General features: G+C 37.7%; 1 protein-coding gene across 1 annotated transcript in view; it reads right to left on the minus strand.

Annotated features, from left to right (window-relative positions):
• LOC150086801 (sodium- and chloride-dependent taurine transporter-like) overlaps window positions 1–24,932 on the minus strand; it is a 299,102-nt gene that overhangs the window by 129,672 nt on the left and 144,498 nt on the right. The window contains exons 3-4 of the mRNA XM_090372759.1: window positions 22,989–23,268; window positions 13,890–14,022 (exon numbers count right to left, since the gene is read on the minus strand). Of these exons, the coding sequence (XP_090228885.1) occupies window positions 13,890–14,022; window positions 22,989–23,268 (413 nt within the window). The remainder of the gene's footprint in view (window positions 1–13,889; window positions 14,023–22,988; window positions 23,269–24,932) is intronic.

The following is a 24,932-nucleotide window of genomic DNA, read 5'->3' on the forward strand; positions in this document are numbered from 1 at the left end:
GTTCCTTGGGCTTTATCATTTTCAGAAAGTTGTAATATTCCTCGTCGATATCTTGATCCTGAGCAGTCTGTAGAAGCTCAAACTTGTTCTTAAGTTCCAGTACATACTGCTTTTTCTCCTCTTCTGTTATCTCAAAGACCTTTGTATTATTTACTCGGGTCAGTTTTTTTCTTTCCTTTCCTACATCTATATCAAGTGTACATCTTACCATTCTGTGATCACTTCCAACATTTACCTTATTCAGGACGCGAACATCATTCACAATATATCTTCTGTTAGTGAGGATGAAGTCGATTTCATTAGTTGTTAATCATTTGGACTCTTCCATGTCCACGTTCTGTTCACCCTTTTCTTGAAAAAAGTGTTCATTACTGACAATCCTTGAGATTCTGCAAATTCCACAAGTCTTTCACCTCTTTCATTTCTTTCACCAAAATTATCCAAAATTTCCTATAGTTCCGCTTTCTGCACTATTGTCTTTTTCCAACCTTAGCATTGAAGTCCCCATAATAATAGTGTAGTGGGTTTTCTGCTCATCTAGAAGACTCTCAATTTCAGTGTACATTTCTTCAACCTCTTCATCATCATGGCTGGATGTTGGTGCATAAATCATTATAACCTTTAGCTTGTACCTCTTAGAAATCTTGAGAGTATTAGTCTTGACACCCTTGGTGATGTACTTTTGAATTACAAAATGTTGTTTTTTAAATCTTTATGGACCAGAAACCCAACTCCACCTTCACTCCTTTTACTGTTTCCACTGGTGTACAGCAGATTGCCACTTGATAAACTTATAAGTGATTCATTTCTTCTTGTTTCAGCCAAACCAATGATATTCCAATTCACATTTTCCAATTCCTTTTCCAGCTCTAATATCCTGTCTTCACCGATGAGTGATCTTATGTTATAACAGGCCAAGTTCAGTTTCCGTGCATGGCAGCCTGGTCGTACCCAGAGATTCTTATCACCCTCTGCTTCCACTCTGATCCTCTCGCTGCCGTAAGAGGGGGAGTGAAAGCTGCTGGGGACTGAGCGCCATTTGTTTCGTCATGCTGTCATATGCTGGAGGGTTTGGTCTTTTCCTCTTCACGCTGACCAGGTTTCTTGAAGAGAACCACTCTACACGTTCGTTGCCACCTAAGTGACGTAACAGGGCTTACCATCGAGAAGGTGTGCATGAGTGGATTTTAGGGAGGTAGGCCAACCGGACTTCTCCTAAATCTTCTATAATAGAGAGATATTGGATCCATCAGTGTTTTAGGCTGAGTGTCTGATAACACACAGCATACCTGTTCCCAATGAACTATATGTACAATGACTTATATGTACTTAATGTACTATATTTGCTATTTTGGTGCTATGCATGCTATTAAAAAGAATGAAAAATTTTAAAGAGGTTTCATTAAATTTCAGCACTGTTACTATTATGTTAAAATGTAATTTTAACATAATAGTAACAGTGCTGTCATTTATGAAATTTATTGATGCCATGTTCAACAAACACACAATGACAATGATTACTATAGCAGAAAGAAAGAAAAGTAGACAAGCAATGCTGAATTAAAAAAAACCAAAAAAAAAGGGGGGGGGAAGAGAGTGTGGATACAAAGATAAATGGCTAAACATTGAGTTCTAAATAGTGGTTTTTCTACCTTCAAAGCTTTGAGTCAAATGTGAAAGAAATGTGTGCACGAGGATTTTCAGAATGGTACACAAGTAGTGGTTTTAATCTGTAATCTTTTGCTGCATTAGCCTCCAGCAAGAGCGTGGCCCTATCTTTTGAAGCCTTGAAACCTAGAATTGTATTTTCCTCTTTGGCAATGTATGTTCGATCCGGTATTTTTTTCCAATAGAGAACAGTCTCATCAATGTTAAAAATTTGCTGCGTTGAATAGCCGCCTCCATCAATAATGTTTTCCAACATATCACGAAATTTCTCTACAGCTGCAGAATCGGCACTAGCGACTTCACCACATACTTTAATGTTTTTGAAACCAGCGTGATGCTTGAACCTATTAAACCACCCGTTGCTTGCCACGAACTTGTGTTGGGGTTTTCCATTATAAAAATGCTATCATTTTTATCCCTTTCGCTCAATTTTAAGAAGCATTTATTCCTCAAAGTGCCCTACCCTTTTTCTGCAGCCTGTATAACTAAAGTAACATCACTCCATCGGAATTAGTTGCGTTTCACTTTCATTTTCGCATCTGCAACCAGCACCGCCCCATGGGATGCAGTCGATGAAACATTATACCTCCATTAAGTGTCCAGTCAATTAGTGACGTCAGGTCCTTCTCCCGATAGTAGCAGGCAGGCAGTGAACACGTAAGACCCCCAAGAACGACGAGGGGAGAACGCGACTTTTGTCAGAGAAAGGTGAGTAAGCAGAACAAGAGACATAATTTCTTATGCAATCGAATCCGATAAACACATCGATTGTCATTTCAAAATTCCGTACGTAAAAGTGTATCGATTTATGTTCGTTGACCACGATTGTAAAACAAAAGAAACTGCCCTCCACAAATACGAGATTTCCCTTCTACATATAACATATCATTTTTAGTAGTGTCAAATCCCAAAAGTTGACAGTCCCAAGTGTAATTCTTTGCCCTACATGATTAACCCGTGAAATCAGAACAGGTCATGGGAAACTTAGGAAGCGGGAAATATAGGAAAAGGGGGATCTAAGACGGAGCTAATTTGGGGAGGATTTGGAGTTGTAAGGGAGTCTTTGGCTAGATTTTGGAAAGTTCAGAGTTGTCGGGAGTCTATTTGGAAGTTGCTGGTGAGTCAAGAGGTTACGGAGTTTGAAGAGATTTTCTAGAGCCAAAGGTAGTCAAGCAGAGCCTTGAAGAGCGCCAGACAAAGAAAGCCGAGGATGATCGCAGATATCCCCAAAACCGTACTTATGGAACAAAGGGTAGAATCCAGAAGTGCTGAAGAAGAACGCCGATTTGTTGGTAAGTTGACTAGCCTTTTTTAAAACAAACCAAACCCAACCACTTAAAGGTAATCCTACTCCCCTCCAATTTTAACCTTATCCACGGACCTCTCTTCTCATAGACACATTCTGACAATTGTTTAGCTCCTTTTAGTAATTAGAATTTAACAGATAACGCGAACTATCAAACTAGTTGTTAAAAATACTAATTGTAATTGTTTAATTGACATACTTCCCTATTCTAGCAGTAGAACAGTTGTATGGTGTGACTGACACCAGTCATTGTGAATACTCGTGAGAGTAATGGTGGAAGTGTCAACACGAAGAACACTGTAATATTGTAATACTAGTAACAGCAAGATTATACCTGCTATTCAGTTTGTTTCCAAGCAATCGATTGCCAATTATGCTAAAATTTTGACCGGTTCTTTTGTAACTATTTGTATGATTAATATGTGTAATAAACCTTGTTTTGTTGATCATTTTGCCTAGTGACAATTCTCTGCTACACATAACTCACTTAAGCGGCGCTCAAAGATCCAATTACAAAGAAAGATATTTGAGTGAAATCACAACGCAATCTTCGATGCTGCGAGCTTGCTCTCAGTGTCAATCTGAGTGAGTCTTGAGGGCACAAGATTTTTTGTCCTAATCCAAACTACTGGACTATCATACGAAACCCAGGTTTTCTGGATACACATATTAGCGTGCATTCTTACCAGCAGTTGTATAATTAACAGAGAGCTTCGATTGATGGCAAGATTGAACTAGCAGCACACGGGTAAGTGCACACGCTATAACAGAAAGAGCCTGTGGAAAACTGGTGCCGTGACCAAGATCAGAACCTGGGTTACTACGGGATGAAAAACCATTTCTCACGAATACCGAGGAACAATCCTGATTGTTGTAGAATGAATAGCAAAGTGCCAGTAGGATCAATCAGAGAACAGAAAACGAAACTAATGAGCTTACTGCGGTGGTAGAAAGAATAGTGATAGTACTGATATTTTACGTGTGCAGAGAATAGTTATAGGCATCTCTTTTTAGTTTTCAGCAACACAAATAACACAGACGACTTCAGGAGCACACATTTCGAACAACAGTCAGGAACTTGTAACGTTTTGCCCTAGAAAATTTATCAAAATTAAAAAGAAAACGAGTTGCTATATGTTGAAACACTTTTTGTTTTAGAACTGCTGATTACTGTTATAATTTGGTTTCAGGTCGACGGAAAGGTAAGTTCACGCCATTTTGGGGGACATTAATCTTACACAGATATTAATAAATACAAGATGGAAGAGCAGGATCCACAGACTACAGGTTTAGAAAATTCGATCCACTTTTTCGGACCCAGCAGACAGTCTTTGTCCGAAACTAGTAGGCCTTTGGCTAATGTTGCGGGTTACCTTAGACTAGTACCAGTTTTCTTTTGCAAACCGGATGAAGGCCCATCTGTCCAATATTTTTTTGAAACTTTAGAAAGCGTAGGGGAACTAGAATTTTGGCAAGACCTAGAATTGATAGCAGTCTGTAGGGTGAAATTCCGTTGTGTCGCTGCAGATTTTCTTGCACAATCGACTGAATTATGCAAAAAGAACTATAACGTGTTCAAAAATGTAGTCGTGGCACAGTTCGAGAAAACAGAACCAATCGTAACATGTTTGCATCAGTTTTCAACCACTGTTCAAGGGCCTACAGAAACAGTAGCAAGCTATAGTGCTAGAGTCGAGAACTTAGCTTGTTTGGCCTTTAAAACGGAATGTAACTCTCCGGAAGCATTAAATATTCTTGATGAAGTGATGCTGGCTCAGTTTCTCAGGGGAATTTCGAATAAAATTAGAAGATTGGTTCTTTCTCACAACCCTTTAACCTTCTCACAAGCAGTTAAGACCGCGAGGTGAGAGGAAACGAACGATCTTCTCACAGACACAAAACATAGACCAATTAACATTATATCTAGTCAAAATCACAGCAACGAAGACGTTAGTCAGTAGGAAAACTATTTTAAAAATATTCTAAAACCTTTGCAAGACCAGATTGAAGGTTTACAACAATCCATTCACGCATTAACAATAGACACTGCTACCCATAATTGCTCAGAAGGGCAAGTTCAGGCAGTTAATGTAACAAGACAGTGGCAGAGCGATTATCATTTTCTCCCTCCACGCGAAGCATCCGGTTTTTACCATCCAACAGGTGAAGCAATGTTAGTGACGTCAGAACAAAGGGCAATGAATGACCTTTCTAGTAGATGCTCTCTTGCTCCGTGTTGTTATTATTATTAATAGCCATATGGTGCAAGGAAGCCTGAGGCATATGCTGCACCAGGAAAAAAAAAATTCCCAAGTTATCCTGAGAGAGAGAGAGAGTCAAAAGTAGAAGGGAATCACCAAGAAAGAGAAGATGATGATATCCAGCTCAGGACCCTGGGTGTGCCAAGCCCATACTCACCAGATGTGAGCCCCCGGGGTTAATGCAAGGAGGTATGCATGCGAAATCCCCGCTAACAGTGCAAGTGATTGATAGGGAACCTTTACAGGCAGAGGTACCGCGTGAAAAAAGAGGTTAACCCCAGGACCACTGAAATTTCTCTTTGTATCTCAACTAGGAAAGATGGTGCAAGGTACTACCATACATTTATCAGGAAGAGATGAGTGTAAGAGGTTGGTTTGCATTCTTTGCTGGGAGCTGATAAATAATCAACACTGTTTTCCACCTATTGTGTCTTATATAAAATACATAATTTTGGGTATTCTGGCTGCAACGATTGTTTGGTACTCCAAATTCATCATCAAATCAGTAGCACAAACAGTCAAGGATTTTTTTATGGTCATTAGTGCCTTATGGAGAAGGTTTCGCATGGGAAGAGTGCAAGAATATTTGGAAGAACATATCCCTATGGAGCTGAGACCACTTTTGTGAGTCACACCCGTGCAGATTCTTTTGCGTCTGTCAACACTTATAGTTGAATCCACGTGCACCATCCACCAGATTCTTCATGCCAAAATAAAAGAATGCCAAGCTGACCTGCCACAACCATGTAATATCTCCACTAAAGTTCGTGTGACTTTGCTTAACTTGGATTACAAGCAATGTTTATGGTTCGTTACCGACACCCAACAGACCCTTTTCCAGTTGCAGCTAACATTCAAACAAGTAGTGTCACTGGCAGACAACACAAATGTATTACACTTTCCCAATGGAACTGCATTTCATTAGTCAGGTGGCTTGCCCTCAGAACGCTTTCTGTGCTTGGGGGTTGCATTGTGTTAGGAACTACCACTTTGAGGCCTTAACTAAAGAGTCATTGAGCTGGCTGGGAATCACAAATTGTATTGCAGGAGATAGTCGATCAAATTGTCTTATTATTGATAGTCAGCCCTGTTTACATTATCGAGTTTGGCTAGTTCCCGACTTTACATGTGTGTACTAAGTCCGAAAAATTGAAGGAGTCCTTTGCAGGTACATAGTTGAAATTCAAACATGTGCTAATGAAACTGCTGAATCTATATTATTAAAAAATTTTGCCATCACTCGAAACAAGATTGAAATTCAAGTGCTAGGTACATTCGATCAACCCACCGATATTCTTAAACACCATTTGATTTTGCGAGTGGGTGATAGTAGTGAAGCTTATCTAGATCAAGCAGCCTTGGTTTCTCGACCAAAATATGGAGAAATCGGTGACACCCAAGCAAACTATAATGTCTCAAAACAGTTTATTTTTGATGACCGCATGATACAATGCCAATATTATGAAGAAAAAGTCATTTGCCAGAAAAGCGCATCCTATTTAGAACAAATGGTGGCTAGCAAAATCAATAAGTTCCAAAAACACAGATTTCTCACCAACTAGAAATTGAGCCCCTCTGGCAGGCTCACATCGAAAATGCGGCAATCAGCTCCATTAACATTAGACTTGTCCTTCTCTGAATTTGAATTTCATTTGGAGACACATACAGTTTGTCCAAAATTTGTTGGGGACATTACCAGGCCAATTGGATGCTTTTCATGTGATACACTGGCTACCCTCACTTTTCAAGCGCTTTCAACATGCCTTCCTGAAACAGTTTCAGTAAACTTTCATAACATATTGGTAGCCACTAGATCGGTGAAATTAACCCAAGAGACAACCACTTACACTATCCAGTTCAAAATTGGCATATAATGTCATAATGAAAACTTGTGTCTTGTCACTCGCACTATTACAGCCTGCAAAGATATAGAGTTTCGTTTAGAAGACCCAGCGCTACAAGTAGGCCAAACAAACTTTTCACAAGTTTCACACGTATCAAGTTACGCACCTGGTCAGTCACCTTGGACAGTGTGCTTTTATCAATTATTTGAGGGAGGACTCAATTCCTGGATTAAAATACCCATTATACTCCTGGCAGTTACTTTAGCTGTACTGTTTGTAGTCTCATCCTGCATGGTCTGTTTTCGTAAATAACAAAATACATTTCTTTCTGTCTTCTGTGGAAGACATGCGAGCCAAAAGGTTCAAAAGAGTGGAGAGCTAGAGGAGTAAATGTGTGGAGTGGATGGAGAAAGTTTTTTTTTTTTCCTTTCTTTTCTCCTCTCTTTTCTGTATGGATCTTGAGTGTGAAGAAGGAAAGAAGAAATGATTAAGAGCTTGCATTCTCTTTCTCTCTGACACTCTCTCCCTCTATTAGTCCCTTTTAGATTTCCAGAATTCAAAGTGTGGATATTTGTCTGTTCGTTGTGGGCTTTTATCCTTGCTCCTCTCAAATGGTGGTGGGAGACAGCAGCCAAAGAGACCCCCATCGAAGATGAAGTTCTAGGTAGCGAAGAAGCCCAAGAGAAAGTGGAAGAGCAGTCAGAAGAAACAAGCCCCCCCTCCTGTCAGACTGGTCTCTTTCACCCCATTTACTGTGAAGCCTAGCCTAGCCTAGCCCTGTGAGAGCCAAAAGACTTCTTTGCAGACGATGTCACACACATTCCGGAGCCATCCCCGGCAACTTCCGGTCCACCCAGATCTACTCCGGCCCACCTTCATGCATCCTTTCCAGAAAATGTAAAGCGGCAGACCAGGACAATCCCGCCCAGAACCTAGTGGAAATCAGACCACCCTCCACGAAGCAACCTTTCCGACCCAAGTTTATTCGTCCTTCTATCTCCCAACTGTCTTCGGGGGCCTAAAAACCAACAGTGACCCCGGTTCCAGCTCATAGTTGGGCGGTGGTCGATGTCCAGTTTTGCAGGAATGCCGAATGCGTGCTCTCACCAAAAGAAGTAGCCATCACTGGAGGTGATGAATAGTATAAAAACATCGTAGTAAAATGGGCGGGTAAATTCTCCGCACTCCCTTATCAACTAACCCACAGGGACTCACATCTGGTGAGTATGGGCTTGGCACACCCAGGGTCCTCAGCTGGATACCATCATTCTTCTCTTTCTTGGTGATTCCCTTCCCTTCTCTCTCTCTCTCTCTCAGGATAACTCAGGTAGGGAGTATATGATGAGAGCCCTGTTGATCAATTCGGCCCTGGAAAGATTGTGCAGGGCTCAAGGGGTAGAATTTTTTTCAGCCTGGTCTGTACTTGTTAACAGGAGAGACTGCTTCTACAGGGATGGGATACACTTAAATAGAAAGGGTGCAAGAATGTTTGCTGATGCTATTGAGGCAGTGTTAGGTGGGTCGGAAAACTGCTAGCCTGGGGGAATACAAAGACTAATAGATTAACAGTAGCCACTGGCAGAGGTGAAAGTGATTCTTGCACTGCTTCTATTGGAATGAGCAGAAGCCTGGAAAACAAGATGCAGGATATTTCAGAGACTGCTGGGAGCCATTGCGGTACAAGTAAACACATGGGTTGCGTTAGGGTGGCTAAGAGGAAGAGCAGGTGCATGTATATTTGCGTGTACACCAATGCTAGGAGTTTAGTAAATAAATTTGATGAATTTGAGGTATTGCTCAAAACATCAAAGGAGATATTGTTGGGATTTCAGAGACGTGGTGTCACACAGATATAAGGAATGCAGAACTGGAATTTGGGGAGTACAATGACTACAGGAAGGATAGACAGGATAGGAAGGGAGGAGGGGTTATGCTATTAGTTAAGAAACACATAAAATTCAAAGAAGTGAAGCCAGTCGACATCGCTGGACAGTGCAGTGTCGAGTCAGTTTGGTATGACATAAGCATTGGGAGATCAAAATTGAGAGTAGGAGTGTGCTATAGGCCTAATGACCCTGATGAGTATAATAAGAAACTGTACAGAGAAATAGAGTGGGCCAGTAAATCAGAGTCTTATAATGGGGGATTTTAATTTCCCAGATATTGACTGGAATTTGGGGGCTGGTCACTCACACACTAGCAAGGCTTTTGTGGATTTATTGGATGATTGTTTTCTACATCAGCATGTTCGGGAGGCAACTAGAGGGAGTAATACTCTTGATTTGATTATCAGTAGTGATTCTTCATGCATTAAGAACCTGCAGATAAATGAACCACTAGGTGGCAGTGATCACTGAAGTGGGATTTACTCAAAGAGGTAACTACTATTAGGGGTAAAGGGAAGGGGGTATTGCTTTCGTAAAGGTAACTAAGATGGACTGAGACAGTATTTAAATTCTATACAGTGGGATCAACTGATGATGTTACCAACAGCAAATTCAAAATGGGAAGCATTCAAAGAACTTATCTTGGAAGCTACTAGGCTTTACATACCAACTAAGAAATATTGTTCAAGGTTTAGGCCTAAGTGGATGTCAGATGAACTAATGAGGCATATGGCAGAGAAGAAAAATGCATGGGATACATACCAATTAACACGTGACACAGAAGCCTATGATAGATACAAGTTGATCTGTAACCAAGTTACAAAGGAGGTTAGGCAGGCGAAGGCAGATTAAGAGAAATCCTTGACAAGGGATGCGAAGAAAAACAGCAGAGTTCTTTACTTATGTAAACTCTAGAAGGAAGGGGATGAATCAGATTGGTCCACTTGATATCGATGGGTCAACTGTTGATGATCCTGCTCAGGTAGCTAACAAACTAAATGAATAATTTGCATCGACATTCACACATGAGTTACTCAGCGAGGGGAATGACAGAGGTGTATTCAACTCTGGCAGTAAGCTAGAGAATCTTGTAATAACTGAGAGTAAAGTGAAGGAGAAATTGTTGAAGATAAACACAAGAAAGGCACCTGGGGTGGTTGGAATCTATCCAGTTATATTAAAGGAGGCAGCAAAGGAAGTAAGCAAACCCTTAGCCATAATTATGAGAGCTTCCTTGGACTAAGGGGAGGTACCCATGGACTGGAGATGTGCAAATGTGACCCCAATTCACAAAGGAGGATCAAAAGCTGACACAAGTAATTATAGACCTGTGAGTTTAACTTCTGTTCCCGGAAAATTAATGGAGGCACTGGATAAAGAAGCACTGCAGGATCATCTAGACAAGACTTCGGTTATAGCTCGGACACAGCATGGTTTTTTAATGGGAAGTCTTGCCTGACCAATTTGATTGGATACTATGACGCAGTCACAAAAGAACTGGATGCAGGAAATAACTTTGATATTATATACTTGGATCTTAGAAAGGCTTTTGATACTGTTGCACATGGAAGACTGCTGCACAAATTGGAGCAGTGTGGCATTGGAGGCAAATTGCTGCTTTGGATAAAGGGGTGGTTGAGGGGGAGAAGACAGAGAGTGGTAATCAATGGACACTGCCCATGTGGACTAATGTTATTAGTGGAGTCCCTCAGGGTTCAGTATTGGGTCCTTTATTGTTTTCTGTATTTATAAATGATATTGATGATGGTATATCAAGCTTAATGTCCAAGTTTGCAGACGATACGAAGGTTGGCAGGGTTGTCAAAGACACTACTGACACTATGCTGCTGCAACAGGATCTGGAAAGGTTGAGCAGATGGGCTGAGAGGTGGTAAATGAAGTTTAACATTGACAAATGTAAAGTACTACATATGGGAAACTGCAACCCCAGAGCAACGTATCAACTCTGTGGTACTACACTGACAGTGGTAGAGAATGAAAGGGACCTGGGGATGGTTGTGCAGGCAGATATGAAGTTCTCTGAGCAGTGCAGACGGGCTGCAAGGGTAGCTCATGGTGTATTGTCAATGATATATAGGAATTTTTCTAGCAGGGATAAGGAGGTGATTATTCCCTTGTATAAGGCAATGGTCAGGCCACACCTAGAGTACTGTATACAGGCCTGGAGACCTCATTTCAAGAAGGATGTAGAGCTGCTGGAACGAGTACAGAGAAGGGCAACAAGATTAGTGAATGGAACAAAGGGGTGCTCTTACGAAGAAAGGCTTAAATTTTGCGAATTACAGTGTCTGGAGACTAGGCACCAGCGAGGTGATCTGATAGAGGTGTACAAAGCCTTGAATGGTTTGAGCATGCTCAATGCTGATGGGATTCTTCCTCTTAGTATTAGTAACGGCCGCATGGTGCAAGAAAGCCTATGGCTTATGCTGCACCAGCCAAAAAAAAAAAAAAAAAAAAAAAAAAAATCCGAACAAAACAATGATAAAAACAAAAAAAAAAAAAAAATAAATAAATAAATAACTAAATAATAATAATTAATAAATAAAAAAAATAATAATAAAATAAAAAATAAATAAAAAGGAAATTAAACCTATCATCCTATGCGCTTCCCTTACCCGAAAGTACTATCCAGATGACCTTTGAATTTCCCCAAACTGTCGGCCTCTACCACCCATGAAGGCAACTTATTCCAGTAATTTATATCTCGCTGGCTAAAATAGAACTTCCTGCAGTCCAATCTAAACATTTCCCCCCGTAACTTGAATTTATGTCCCCTAGTTCTAGCATCATTTATAATCTTGAAAATTTCGTTCTCATTCATTTTACTGATGCCTCTCAGAGCCTCTTGCTCAGAATAATCACCTGAGAGGGCATAAATTCAAATTGAGGAAAGACAGATGTAGGATAGATGTGCGGAAATTTGCCTTTAGCCAACGAGTGGTTGGTAGGTGGAACAGACTTCCATCCCTTGTCGTGGAAGTTGATAGCCTAAATAAGTTTAAGGCTCAGCTGGACAAGTATTTTGAACGAACAGAGGGGTGAAGTGGAAGTGGTTTCTTTTTTTTTTTTTTTTTTGGCTGATGCTGCATAAGCTTGCTTTCTTGTATCAAATGCCTCTACTAATGCTAATGCTAAATGTTTTTTTTGCTGTTGCATCATAAGCCTCCAGCTTTCTTGCACCATATGGCTAATAATAATAATAAACTCGAAGCTCGCAACCTCTGGCTATGGGATCAGCGCCTAGGTCTTGCCTGGGAGCGTGAATCTTTCGCAACCCCACATTTTGGGTCATGGATCCGACCCATAGTGAAATCATACCAAACAATTCTCTCCAAAGGATTGGAGGCAACGGAGTTCCTGCAGGAGATACTCCCCTTTAAGGTCATTATTAACATTGAAATTTTGTCTTGCCCGGATCAAGACGCACTGCCCAACGAAGTTTTTGCCTTCCAGTGTTACTGGGACCACCGCCTCACTCCCTGTGCCGTTCGGGCTGCCAACCAGTTCACAAAGTGGCTGAAACAGGCAGGCCATGTGACGAAGCAGTGCCGACCACAGCCTTCAGAAATAAGATGCCTCAGCATTAAATATTTAATATTAAAAAACTTTCAACATATTTAAAATGAAAAGCTTTGCCATATTTAATTAAAAGCAGTTTTTGATACTGTTGCAATCTGGCACTTAAAACCTTATAGGGGTACAAGTACAAACTTCATAAGGATATGTGTAGGGGAGTAATCAAAAATTAAATTACCATCTTTAAAACATTAGTCCACTTTGTGTTGTGTACTTCCTGCTTGTACTTTGATTCTGGGTTATTTTTTCTTTAAAGAGCATTTGAAAAGAGGCAAAACAACTAAAGTACAGCACTGAGAACAAACAGTAATAGTCACTGGTTCATAAAAGAGTAAACACTAGTAAGGTTGATTGGTTGGTTTGGTTGTTTCTTTAATGGCACAGGGCTGACCTACGCCATACACTATTATGACAATAATAAACTAACTCAGAGACAACTTTCAAACAAGGTTCAACAGATTAGCTGCTGTTCCAAACCAAAGTGATGATTTTTAAAATGAATTCATACTTTTCTTTTGTCATTAACAATATTATTAATATGTCATTCTGTCACTAGCAATATTATTAATATGTTATTCTGTCACTAGCAATATTATTAATATATAACTCTGTCACTAGCAAGATTATTTAAAGTTTTGGTTTGGGAAGTGTCTAAGAACTTTAGTTCCAAAAGTGGCATACAGAATAAACACCTTAGGGTCCAACAATATTATTACCTAAAACTGATGATACCAATTTGAAGTTTCAGTGAGCTTAAACCACTTTACAAAACAAATTACATTCCCAAGTAACATAATTTACTCTGAATAAGAACTGCCACTGAACAATAGATTAAAGATGAAAAAGAAATCTTAACTTTGGAATAATATCAAACCAAAAATACATAATAATAATTAATATAATGACATAAATATAGCATTAGATAATTAATATAACTATATGTTTAGCTATTCTGCTCCTGGAGTCACAAGCAATTAAAGCAATTAAAGAATGATTGAGTTGTATGGAATTCTGAAAAAAAAAAAAAGTTTGTCCTGAGTGCAAGTTCCTAAAAGATATATATATATATGTATATATATATATATATATATATATATATATATAAAGCCAGTATAAAGTCCAGCATGTCTTTTATCCGATATCAAGCCTTAAATGAAAATTTTATTAAAAAAAAGTGATAAACATATCAGATGATACCACTGAGGACGTGACGGAGTGAATTCAAACTTTTTGAATAATTTTTTCACTTACCTGGGTATATATATCCATGATAGCGATGACAGACAATGAGAACAACCTTTAAAGAAAAACATATAACTGCCCTTACCTTTCCTGTCCATCTAACACCTTTCCAGATGCAAAAATAGCAAATAATCCAGGCTAATAGAAGTGTGAGGGCTAACTCCCACCTCACCGTACCAGGATCATGAATCCCTTCCGAGATCTGAAGAACCTTTCGCCTGTGAAAAAAAAATTAAATAAAAAATAAAGATAAGGAGAAGAAAGAGTGGTAATTTTATCCTTATAGATACCTTGGAACATACAAAAGAAATATATCCACTGTTTCTAGATAAGACTGTAGAAAATAAATAGAGAAATTGAAGCAAAACAAAACTCAATGTAAAGAGGTTACATGTAAAATTATATGAAGAAAATTCAAATAAAAATTATCACGTTCAAAATAAAATATTAATACACACACATACTCAAATAAGGTATCTTTTAACACAAATGATATATAAATCAGATTGCTTGCTTGTCTGATTTATATATCACTTTATGTCAAAAGATATAATTCAATAAACTATTATAAGGTCACCATTCACTTATTAATTCATTAACTAGGCTTGGCTTGATCAACACAATAACTCTAATTCTTACAACAAAACCAGTGTAGCATAAGTAGTATGGTCAAGAAGTACCCAGACTAGCCACATACATAACACTGTAGTCCAGTGGTTTCCAAACTGTGGTGTGCCACAGCAAACTCACAAGGACGCCACAAGATGTTTTAATTTTTTGAGGGAAACACAGTGATACTCAAATCTGTTGGACACCACACAAACTACTATCTCAAGTAGTTCACAGTTTCAACATTACTTATTAAGTTGTTTGGACCTAACTACTTAATAAATGGAACTGTTAGGTATTTCTTTTGGCCTGGGATGTTGTGAAAAAATTAGAGACACTAAGGCCGCCGTGAACCGAGAAAGTTTGGGAACCTCTGCTGTAATCCATAAACACAGCTTGGTTTGCTGTTATAAAATTGCAAATTTCAATTTGCAGCTACACATACACAAAACGTTGCTTTATGCATTTGTTTTATCGTGTTTCTAAGTATGAAAAATATCAAATTTGTAATTTCACATAAACATCAAATTTTGCCAATGCTTAAAGAACTCTGCTTCTGAAAAACTGGAAATTATGCAATTAGGTTTACAGAGAGGATTCTCCCTCTTGTGCTACCATATTTGAATGACACTGTAGATTCACAGAGGGAGCGAAAGTTTAGCAGATGATGACTGTGCTGGAAGAATTCTGATTGATTGTATGCCTTGATTATTAGTAGTAGAAAATTACAATTTTCTACTACTAATATTTTCTGCTACTAATAAATTTTCTGAACTTCTAAACATTTCACATGGAAGCTGACACAAAATTTGAATCAATGATTTGGACATGCAGGGAGATTGCTTGACATGTAGTGCCTTTTGATGCTTATTGGCAATCAACCCAATGAGCAGATGACAACTTTCAGCAAATTCATAATCACATCTGATAGCAACATGTCCTTGGAATTCATCACTGTCAGAGACAAGACTTGATATTTTCTCTATGACTTACATAAAGCATGAATCACTGACTTAGAAATCACTTCATCTTCCATAATTGAAAAAAAAAAAAAAAAAAAAAAAAAAAAAAATTTGGCACAACAGGTTGAAAGGTAAAATGACTTTAAAAGTCTTTTGACCATGGTCTTGTGCACTATGAGTTCATTTCTCAAAGTGCCACTGTGAAAAAGTAAAGATAAGTAAAGGCGCTGTGTCAGCTAAAGATAAAATTCACAAAAGCATTTAAAACAGTGGGCAGGGAAAGACTGAAATTGTTGCATGACAATGTACCTACTTGCTACTAATTTTTCATGAAACAAGAGCTTGCTAAACACAATACTGTTGTTTGTTACCAATTCCCCTTACTCACCTGACCTCTTACATGCAATTTTAATGAAAAGTTACTGATGCAAAATCAAGATACTCTCTGCATTATCCAACCAGCATACCTACAGAACTGCTACTAGCAATTGTATCAACAATAGCAAAGATGCACTGTTGCTCAAGGACAGCACTTTGAGTACTTCATCTACTTCTAGGTTAAGTTATGTTTAATGTATCAGTCCAGGAACTGTTTTTTATTGTATCACATACACTTCTTGACTACTTTATTAGGACCATAGAGGTTCAGGGTATATGCAAAAATATGTAAAATCAAAGGGATCATATGATGTATGCAGGAAGGTACTAAAAAGCCACATGACCTAACTAAATCAGTTCACTGGCAGTGGCAAAAGGATAGGATCTCACAAACTTCTAGGGAGGTATGATTGACAGTGCTTTTAGCAGGCTTCAGCAGATAGATAATGGTTGCACTTAGAAAGTTTTGAAAGACTAGTCTTATCTAAGTCTTTAACAAATGGAAAAAGATCTCAAAAACATCCATAAGCAGAACTATGGCCAAAAATATAATATGATGGAGTGAGGTGCTCAAAGTCTGAAATGAAATATCAAATGTAACTGTTTCCAGATAGAATACTCAATCTCTATATTTAATCTGGGAACATCATGAGGCATCAATACCTGCACCATGTAGAGAACCTAACAACTTGTTACATCAGGCTTAATATTTCATTTGAGCTAAATTTGTCTGCAAAATGGAGACAATGTCACATCCTGTATAGGAAGGAATAGAAGAATCAATTTCAGGACTTGGTTGGGGAAGGGGGAAGATTGATAATACCAGTAATAAATTTGGTAATTGTATTGCTCTGATCTTTCTTATCACCTCTGATCCAAAGCTCCATTTCCATCATCATTGCCTTGAGTACATACAGTGAAAGATCAGGAATACGTGTTGATGATCAAATTCATCAAGGGGCCCTCCTCCCTTTCTTTAATTTCTCTCATAATTATGATAAGCAGTAAAAGTTTCTTTAATACTTAATTTGATTTAATCTCTCTCTCTCAATTTGTTCAACTAATTGTCTAGCTTTTATCTTATTATTTCTTGCACTTGAATTATTGTTTTGTTTCTTATATGGCTCATTTCCCTTTTAATTTATCATTTTATTTATATTTATTTATTAATTAATTTATTTGTTTAGTACATAATAATATACAAGAAACCCTACTAATAAGCCAACAGAAGAATTTACATGTATACAGATATACAGGAGTAGTTAAAGGCTGAAGAAAAGAACATTATCATGAACAACAGGTTAATTTATGATATATATCATATTGATAAACATGTAATATTTTTTTAATATGAAATACAACAACAATGAAGAACAAATTTTGACAGTTAATCAAAAACTTAATTTTTAAACATTTGTAAACAACAAAAAATATTAAGTTATTCAAAATATAAAATTTAAAATAAAATAATAATTTTAAAACAATGATAACAACAATATAAAATGTTCAGGCATTTAGTCCACTTGTAATAAACTAAGGGTTCTCACAAAGGAGGATTCATCTTCAAAGAAGTTAAGCTGCATGGAGTGCACTTTCTATGTCATGCAAGTTAAGGGACTGTATCATTCGTAATTACTTTATTTAATATGAGGAAAAAACATTAAGATCTTGGATACCAGAGCAAGAGCATTAAAGTTGACAGCTTCAAGCAATTCTGGACAATTGACCTCAGTGTTAAAAATTTTGTGAAAAAAGTATGTTTACATACTTTTTTCTGTCATAACAGGAGTAAAACTTGAAGACAATTTATATGTCTGCATAGTCTTAGGTTTGGTAAGTGATCATGTTCCTGTAACAAAGGTATTTGCTGCCTCTTCTTTCTGACTTTTTTATATCCTTTACTAGCGTTGAGAGATGGGGATTACAGACAGTTGATTTTCAATCTAGAATGGATAGTAACACAATGAGTAGAATACAAATGCTTTGTCTGATGTGAATTTTAACCATGCTATCCAAAAAAGCCTGTCATTCTGTATTCTGGGTTAGTGATGTTGTAGATATGTTTACATAATGACTCAGTAGACTCCAAAGTAACTCCAAGTTTTTTGAGGTGTCAGTACTGGAAATATAGTAGTTGTGTCTTATTGTTAATTTTTTATGTTATTATTCAGGTGTGTCTTTTGAAATCTGTGCAAATCCCTAGCTGATAGTTTGATCCATAATAGATAATTATTTCTCTGCATTATCCTTGATGTTTCTTCAGAGGTGAAACTGTAAATTTGATTTTTAGCATTAGCATTAGTAGAGGCATTTGATGCAAGAAAGCAAGCTTATGCAGCATCAGCCAAAAAAAATTAAAGTAAAATAAATAAATAAAAAATAACCACTTCCACTTCACCCCTCTGTTCGTTCGAAATACCTGTCCAGCCGAGCCTTAAACTTATTTAGGCTATCAACTTCCACGACAAGGAATGGAAGTCTGTTCCACCTACCAACCACCCGCTGGCTAAAGGCAAATTTCCGGACATCTATCCTACATCTGTCTTTCTTCAATTTGAATTTATGCCCTCTCAGGTGATTATTCTGAGCAAGAGGAAGAATCCCATCAGCACTGAGCATGCTCAAACCATTCAAGACTTTGTACACCGCTATCAGATCACCTCGCTGGTGCCTAGTCTCCAGACACTGTAATTCGCAAAACTTAAGCCTTTCTTCGTAAGAGCACCCCTTTGTTCCATTCACTAATCTTGTTGCCCTTCTCTGTACTCGTTCCAGCAGCTCTACATCCTTCTTGAAATGAGGTCTCCAGGCCTGTATACAGTACTCTAGGTGTGGCCTGACTATTGCCTTATACAAGGGAATAATCACCTCCTTATCCCTGCTAGAAAAATTCCTATATATCATTGACAATACACCATGAGCTACTCTTGCAGCCCATCTGCACTGCTCAGAGAACTTCATATCTGCCTGCACAACCACCCCCAGGTCCCTTTCATTCTCTACCACTGTCAGTGTAGTACCACAGAGTTGATACGTTGCTCTGGGGTTGCTGTTTCCCATATGTAGTACTTTACATTTGTCAATGTTAAACTTCATTTGCCACCTCTCAGCCCATCTGCTCAACCTTTCCAGATCCTGTTGCAGCAGCATAGTGTCAGTAGTGTCCTTGACAACCCTGCCAACCTTCGTATCGTCTGCAAACTTGGACATTAAGCTTAATATACCATCATCATTATCATTTATAAATACAGAAAACAATAAAGGACCCAATACTGAACCGTGAGGGACCCACTAATAACTTTAGTCCACAATGAGCAGTGTCCATTGATTACCACTCTCTGTCTTCTCTCCCTCAACCACCCCTTTATCCATAGCAGCAATTTGCCTCCAATGCCACACTGCTCCAATTTGTGCAGCAGTCTTCCATGTGCAACAGTATCAAAAGCCTTTCTAAGATCCAAGTATATAATATCAAAGTTATTCCCTGCATCCAGTTCTTTTGTGACTGCATCATAGTATCCAATCAAATTGGTCAGGCAAGACTTCCCCTTAACAAAACCATGCTGTGTCTGAGCTATAACTGAAGTCTTGTCTAGATGATCCTGCAGTGCTTCTTTAACCAGTGCCTCCATTAATTTTCCGGGAACAGAAGTTAAGCTCACAGGTCTATAATTACTTGTGTCAGCCTTTGATCCTCCTTTGTGAATTGGGGTCACATTTGCACATTTCCAGTCTGTGGGTACCTCCCCTGAGTCCAAGGAAGCTCTCATAATTATGGCTAAGGGTTTGCTTACTTCCTTTGCTGCCTCCTTTAATATAACTGGATAGATCCCATCCACCCTGGGTGCCTTTCTTGTGTTTATCTTCAACAGTTTCTCCTCCACTTTACTCCCAGTTATTTCAAGATTCTGTAGCTTACTGCTAGAGTTGAATACACCTCTGGCATTCCCCTCACTGAATAACTCCTCATGTGTGAATGTCGATGCAAAATATTCATTTAGTTTGTTAGCTACCTGAGCAGGGTCATCAACAGTTGACCCATCGATATCAAGTGGACCAATCTGATTCATCCCCTTCCTTCTAGAGTTTACATAAGTAAAGAACTCTTTGCTGTTTTTCTTCGCATCCTTTGCCAAGGATTTCTCGTAATCTGCCTTCGCGTGCCTAACCTCCTTTGTAACTTGGTTACAGATCAACTTGTATCTATCATAGGCTTCTGTGTCACGTGTTAATTTGTATGTATCCCATGCATTTTTCTTCTCTGCCATATGCCTCATTAGTTCATCTGACATCCACTTAGGCCTAAACCTTGAACAATATTTCTTAGTTGGTATGTAAAGCCTAGTAGCTTCCAAGATAAGTTCTTTGAATGCTTCCCATTTTGAATTTGCTGTTGGTAACATCATCAGTTGATCCCACTGTATAGAATTTAAATACTGTCTCAGTCCACCGTAGTCGCCTTTACGAAAGCAATACCCCTTCCCTTTACCCCTAATGGTAGTTACCGCTTTGAGCAAATCCCACTTCAGAACACTATGATCACTGCCACCTAGTGGTTCATTTATCTGCAGATTCTTAATGCATGAAGAATCACTACTGATAATCAAATCAAGAGTATTACTCCCTCTAGTTGCCTCCCGAACATGCTGATGTAGAAAACAATCATCCAATAAATCCACAAAAGCCTTGCTAGTGTGTGAGTGACCAGCCTCCAAATTCCAGTCAATATCTGGGAAATTAAAATCTCCCATAATAAGACTCTCTGATTTACTGGTTTTCTGATTTTGCCCCAGTACTGATATTTCTGAATGGCCCTCACATGATCATTAAAAGCCATACAAAACCAGACATTATGGCCCCGCCCATGGACTTGACAGTATCATAGTTTTGCAAGTGTGTTTCTGGTTAATTAACTGATATAATATAATAAAGTAGTAACAATAATATTAGGTTGGTAATAACATCAACATATTTTTTGCCATCTACTCCCTCACCTTCAGAAGGAGCAACAAAAATCAAAAGGACTAGAAAAAACAGTAACCAAGAAACCTTGTGACATGTATAGGGACACAAAAGATCAAGCAATAAAGAAAGAATATTACAGATTCATGCAGAGGACAAGACAGACAGTGCAATCTTTCTGGGGGAAAAAAATGAACTGTCATAAACAGACTTGCTCTAAGAAACAGATCATCTTCCTCTGCTAAATTCAAATAATGCACATATCATGAATTTTGTCACTAATATCATGGATATTAGTGACTTATTAAGGACTACAGACTTACAGGCATTTGCTTACAGGAAATTAATACAACTCCGCAAGTCGCATTTCAAATACTTACCCTGAAAAACTGCTTTTAAATAATACAAGACAGTTAGAAAGTTACAGGAATAGCTTTAAAAATAAATTAAAACTGAGCTTACCAATTATTTTATTTTGTCCCTTCAAAGTAATTCTCTTGGGTAGCTCTATGTGATGCCATTATCTTGTGCCATGATTTGAAGCATTTTTGGAACTTGTCTACTGATATTCTGAGATGAAAATGCAGCACAAATAGTGGAAGATGGTCAAGATAGTGCAATTCTCCAAGACCAAATGTGAAGCCAGTGAGCTTCAAAAACAACTGATCTGGTGGTGTCTCAGATGATATACTTTGATGTATATTTTTGATGATATACTCTGCTAGACAATATACTCTGCTAGACAATTCCTATGAGTTACCTGCATTCAATTTCTGTCAGTGAAGATCAAGCACTGAGACCTCTGTGTTAAGGCTTGGACTTATGTTCAACTTAGAAACAAATACCATTGTCCATGGTGCTGCCTAAGTTGCTAATACCTTTTAAATTATACAGTATCATATGAATAGGCAAATCTGCTATACATTTAAAAATCTGGGGCAGCACCAAGACATTGGTTTCAAAGCTCACTCGTTCTCGTCAGCCAGTGAGCATAGGCCAAACTGTGATTAATGTAGTTTGTGTACATGAGCAGCTAAGCATTGTACAGAAGGAAGGTAAGATTGAATTTAAAACATAATTGTTACCTTTACCTACAGCTCTTAGAATTGGGCCATGTTTGCCCTTCACAGTAGAATAATATAGGAACTGCAGGGGTATTTTCAATGCAATGGTCAAAATAAAATAAAAATTCATATATACCTGTATTTAATTTTGGTCATGAAGATACCTTCTGCTCTCAATGAAGATCGAGCGCTGTCTTCAATGTTCAACTTAGAGATAAATACCATTAATCACAGTTTAGCACCAGTTGCTACCATCTTTTTAAACTGTAGCATCACCTGAATAGGTGCATCTGCTATAGATTCAAAAATCTTGGACACTGCCAGTATAGCTGTTTTTGATGCTCAATGGCTTCACATTTTGTTTTTGACAATGCACTGTCTTCCACTGTATGCTCTACATTTTCATCTCAGGATCATATTGAAATATCCATGTTTCATTTGCTGCACCGTACTTGATATCCAGAGAGAAAGTTTGGTTTTTGAATTTTGTTCAAACAGTCAATGCAAACCTGTTTTTATCTCAGTTGTTGTTAATGCCAAACTCTTTTTTGGCACCACCTTCAAAGCAGACCTTCTTCATTCAAGAATAACTGTTAAATTTTTATGCTCTCTTTTTATCCATCTCAGTTATTCTACTATCATTCTGATAGTCATTCACTGATTGGTATAAACAACTTCCTTTGAAAAATGCTAAAAAAGTGAACTTGTTTACTTTTCAACAGTTTTTGCCTCATTAGATGACCAGGATCAAGAATTATCATTGAGATTTTACCTTCTTCCAGAAAACCCATTGTGCTATTTAAAAACTTGTTCCTCCAACACTGCAGAGTGTTGGAGGAACCTTTTAACAATTTGTAGCTTTAAATGAGAATTTTTCCTCAATCCAACCAAAAATTTCAGTTTCATGCACTGGCCCATATATGTTTGGACATTTTTATACTTTGATGCAATAACCACTGTAATTTAATTTAACATTGCAAGAGACACAAATTTAGAACTTACAACTTACTACTGCTGCAATGCTATAGGAAGAAACAAGACCATTGGTTATGATAGCAACTTTTTGTTCATTGGCCATTTCTGGAGCTTTCTAGCCATACAAGCAGACATCAATATTAGCCACACATTAATATTAATTACACTTCGTAATATATCACACAAATACACTTCATAATATATCATAATAATATCATACAAATAAAAACTTACTCCCAAAATTCTACAGCTGCATCTACTTTCCCTTGTGACATAGGGGTGGTATCTTCAGAAGAAACATTCAACCAAACAGAAATATTAGATGTAACTGAAGAAACAGTGTTGTTTGATCGGGAAACAGTTAAACAGTTAGGAGTATTCCAGTCATTATCGCATGATGCCCATGGCAGAGAATCAGTAAATGAGTAGAAGAGGTATAGTAGTCCCCAACTCAGAACAACGACGTAGTAAATATTCAAGAAGAAACAAATAACTGTTGTTCCATAACCAATTCCTGAAAAAGTGCACTCAATGAAACACTGAGTGATACATTTAATATCAAAATATATAAAAATAAAAAACTAACATGAATTAAAAAGCAAATAGCAAATCTCTAACCAAATAGTAATTATAAAGCATTAATAATTATTAAACTAACCAAAAATGTATTATCCATCCATGTATAAGGTTTGATTATGAAGTAATGAGTCTGAATTTTGGCTTAGGAAAGCAGAAGAGCAATCATTGCAAGGATATCTTAAAACACATTCAGCCAGTGGTGCCAAGGGGTGGGAAGGGGAAAGCAGTGCAGTCAGGTGTCCCTGGTTCAAACCCTGTGTTTGGGTGGGATATTGGTTTTGGCTGTTATTTATGAATTATATAAAGGGGTCCTACATCAAAGGCCACCATTTTTTTCTCCAATTTTTCCAAAAGGCTGGGGGCCTGTGCTGATTCTCAATGCCATTTCATGCAGAGCAGTACTTTCAAGGTTAGCCAATTAGTTGGGGTAGCAGTCATAGTAAATAGAAGTGTGTGCTGTTTCATATTGGCATAAAAATTATTAGCCATCATTAAGAGAAAAGAATAAATATCACATTTTTTGTGGTTAAAAATTTGCAAGGGAAACACTTGACATATTAAAATAAGCTAATGATGATAAAGTAATGCAAAGAGCACTAATTTAATCACCTAAATTTTTTAGTTTTTATTTTTCTCCAACATTTTCACAGGACCAGTGAAAATTTTGAAAAGGTAAGAGATTTGGTTTATTCAGACAGATGATTAACTGTGGATATAACGGCTGGGAAGTTAAATTTACATAGAGAAACTCTCATTCTAAAACAAGACTTAAATGTAGTGAAGATTATACCATACATTTTGGGTAAATAACAAAAGCAGCAAAAGACTTGATGTAATTATGATTTTTCACAGTAAAACAGATAAAACATGTTTCTGAGAGAAAACAGTAACAAGTGATGAAACAAGTATTTCAGAATGAACTTAAAGCAAAAGCAGCGAAGTCAACCATGGAAAACTGCAATTTCCATGAGATCCAAGAAGGCAGACATGTCAAAATCAGAAGTGCAGAGACCACTAACTGAATTCACTGTTCATCCCACAAAATAGAATGGTCAATTAAAATCATGCTTATTATGCATTGAATTCTGAAGTAGCTGAGAGTTTCTGTGAAAAGTAAATGGAGTGAACCATGGCTCAAATTTTGGCTAATTTACCATTACGCTGCTTCTTGTGTTCTCACTTTCTGTGAAACACTTTTTAACCAAAAATGGTATTAGCCAGCTTCATTCAACTTATTTGAGAGACTTAGATTCAAAATGATTTTTGACTTTTTTTTTTTTTTTTTTTTGCAAAAATCAAATTCACCCACAAAGGATGAAAATGTTCCACAATTGAGGATATTCAAAATGTGGCTCAAGTCAGTTCGACGAGAGGATTTCAAAAGCCTTGACCAATAACAGCAACAGTGAAATAAGTGTATAGCCTCCATTGGTGACTATTCTGAGGCAGGTAATACTCATGTCGATATATAAGTTCAGTAATGTATATTTAAAAAAAAACTGGTCTCATTACTTTTATAATCAACACCTCATATATGTATTCATCCTCTTATATTGCAAAATAAAATACAGCATACATATTAACCTATGTATGCAACTA

The sequence above is a fragment of the Mastigoproctus giganteus genome, chromosome 4 (assembly GCF_048544385.1).
Source record: "Mastigoproctus giganteus isolate SK-2022 chromosome 4, ASM4854438v1, whole genome shotgun sequence".
Classification (NCBI taxonomy): domain Eukaryota; kingdom Metazoa; phylum Arthropoda; class Arachnida; order Uropygi; family Thelyphonidae; genus Mastigoproctus; species Mastigoproctus giganteus.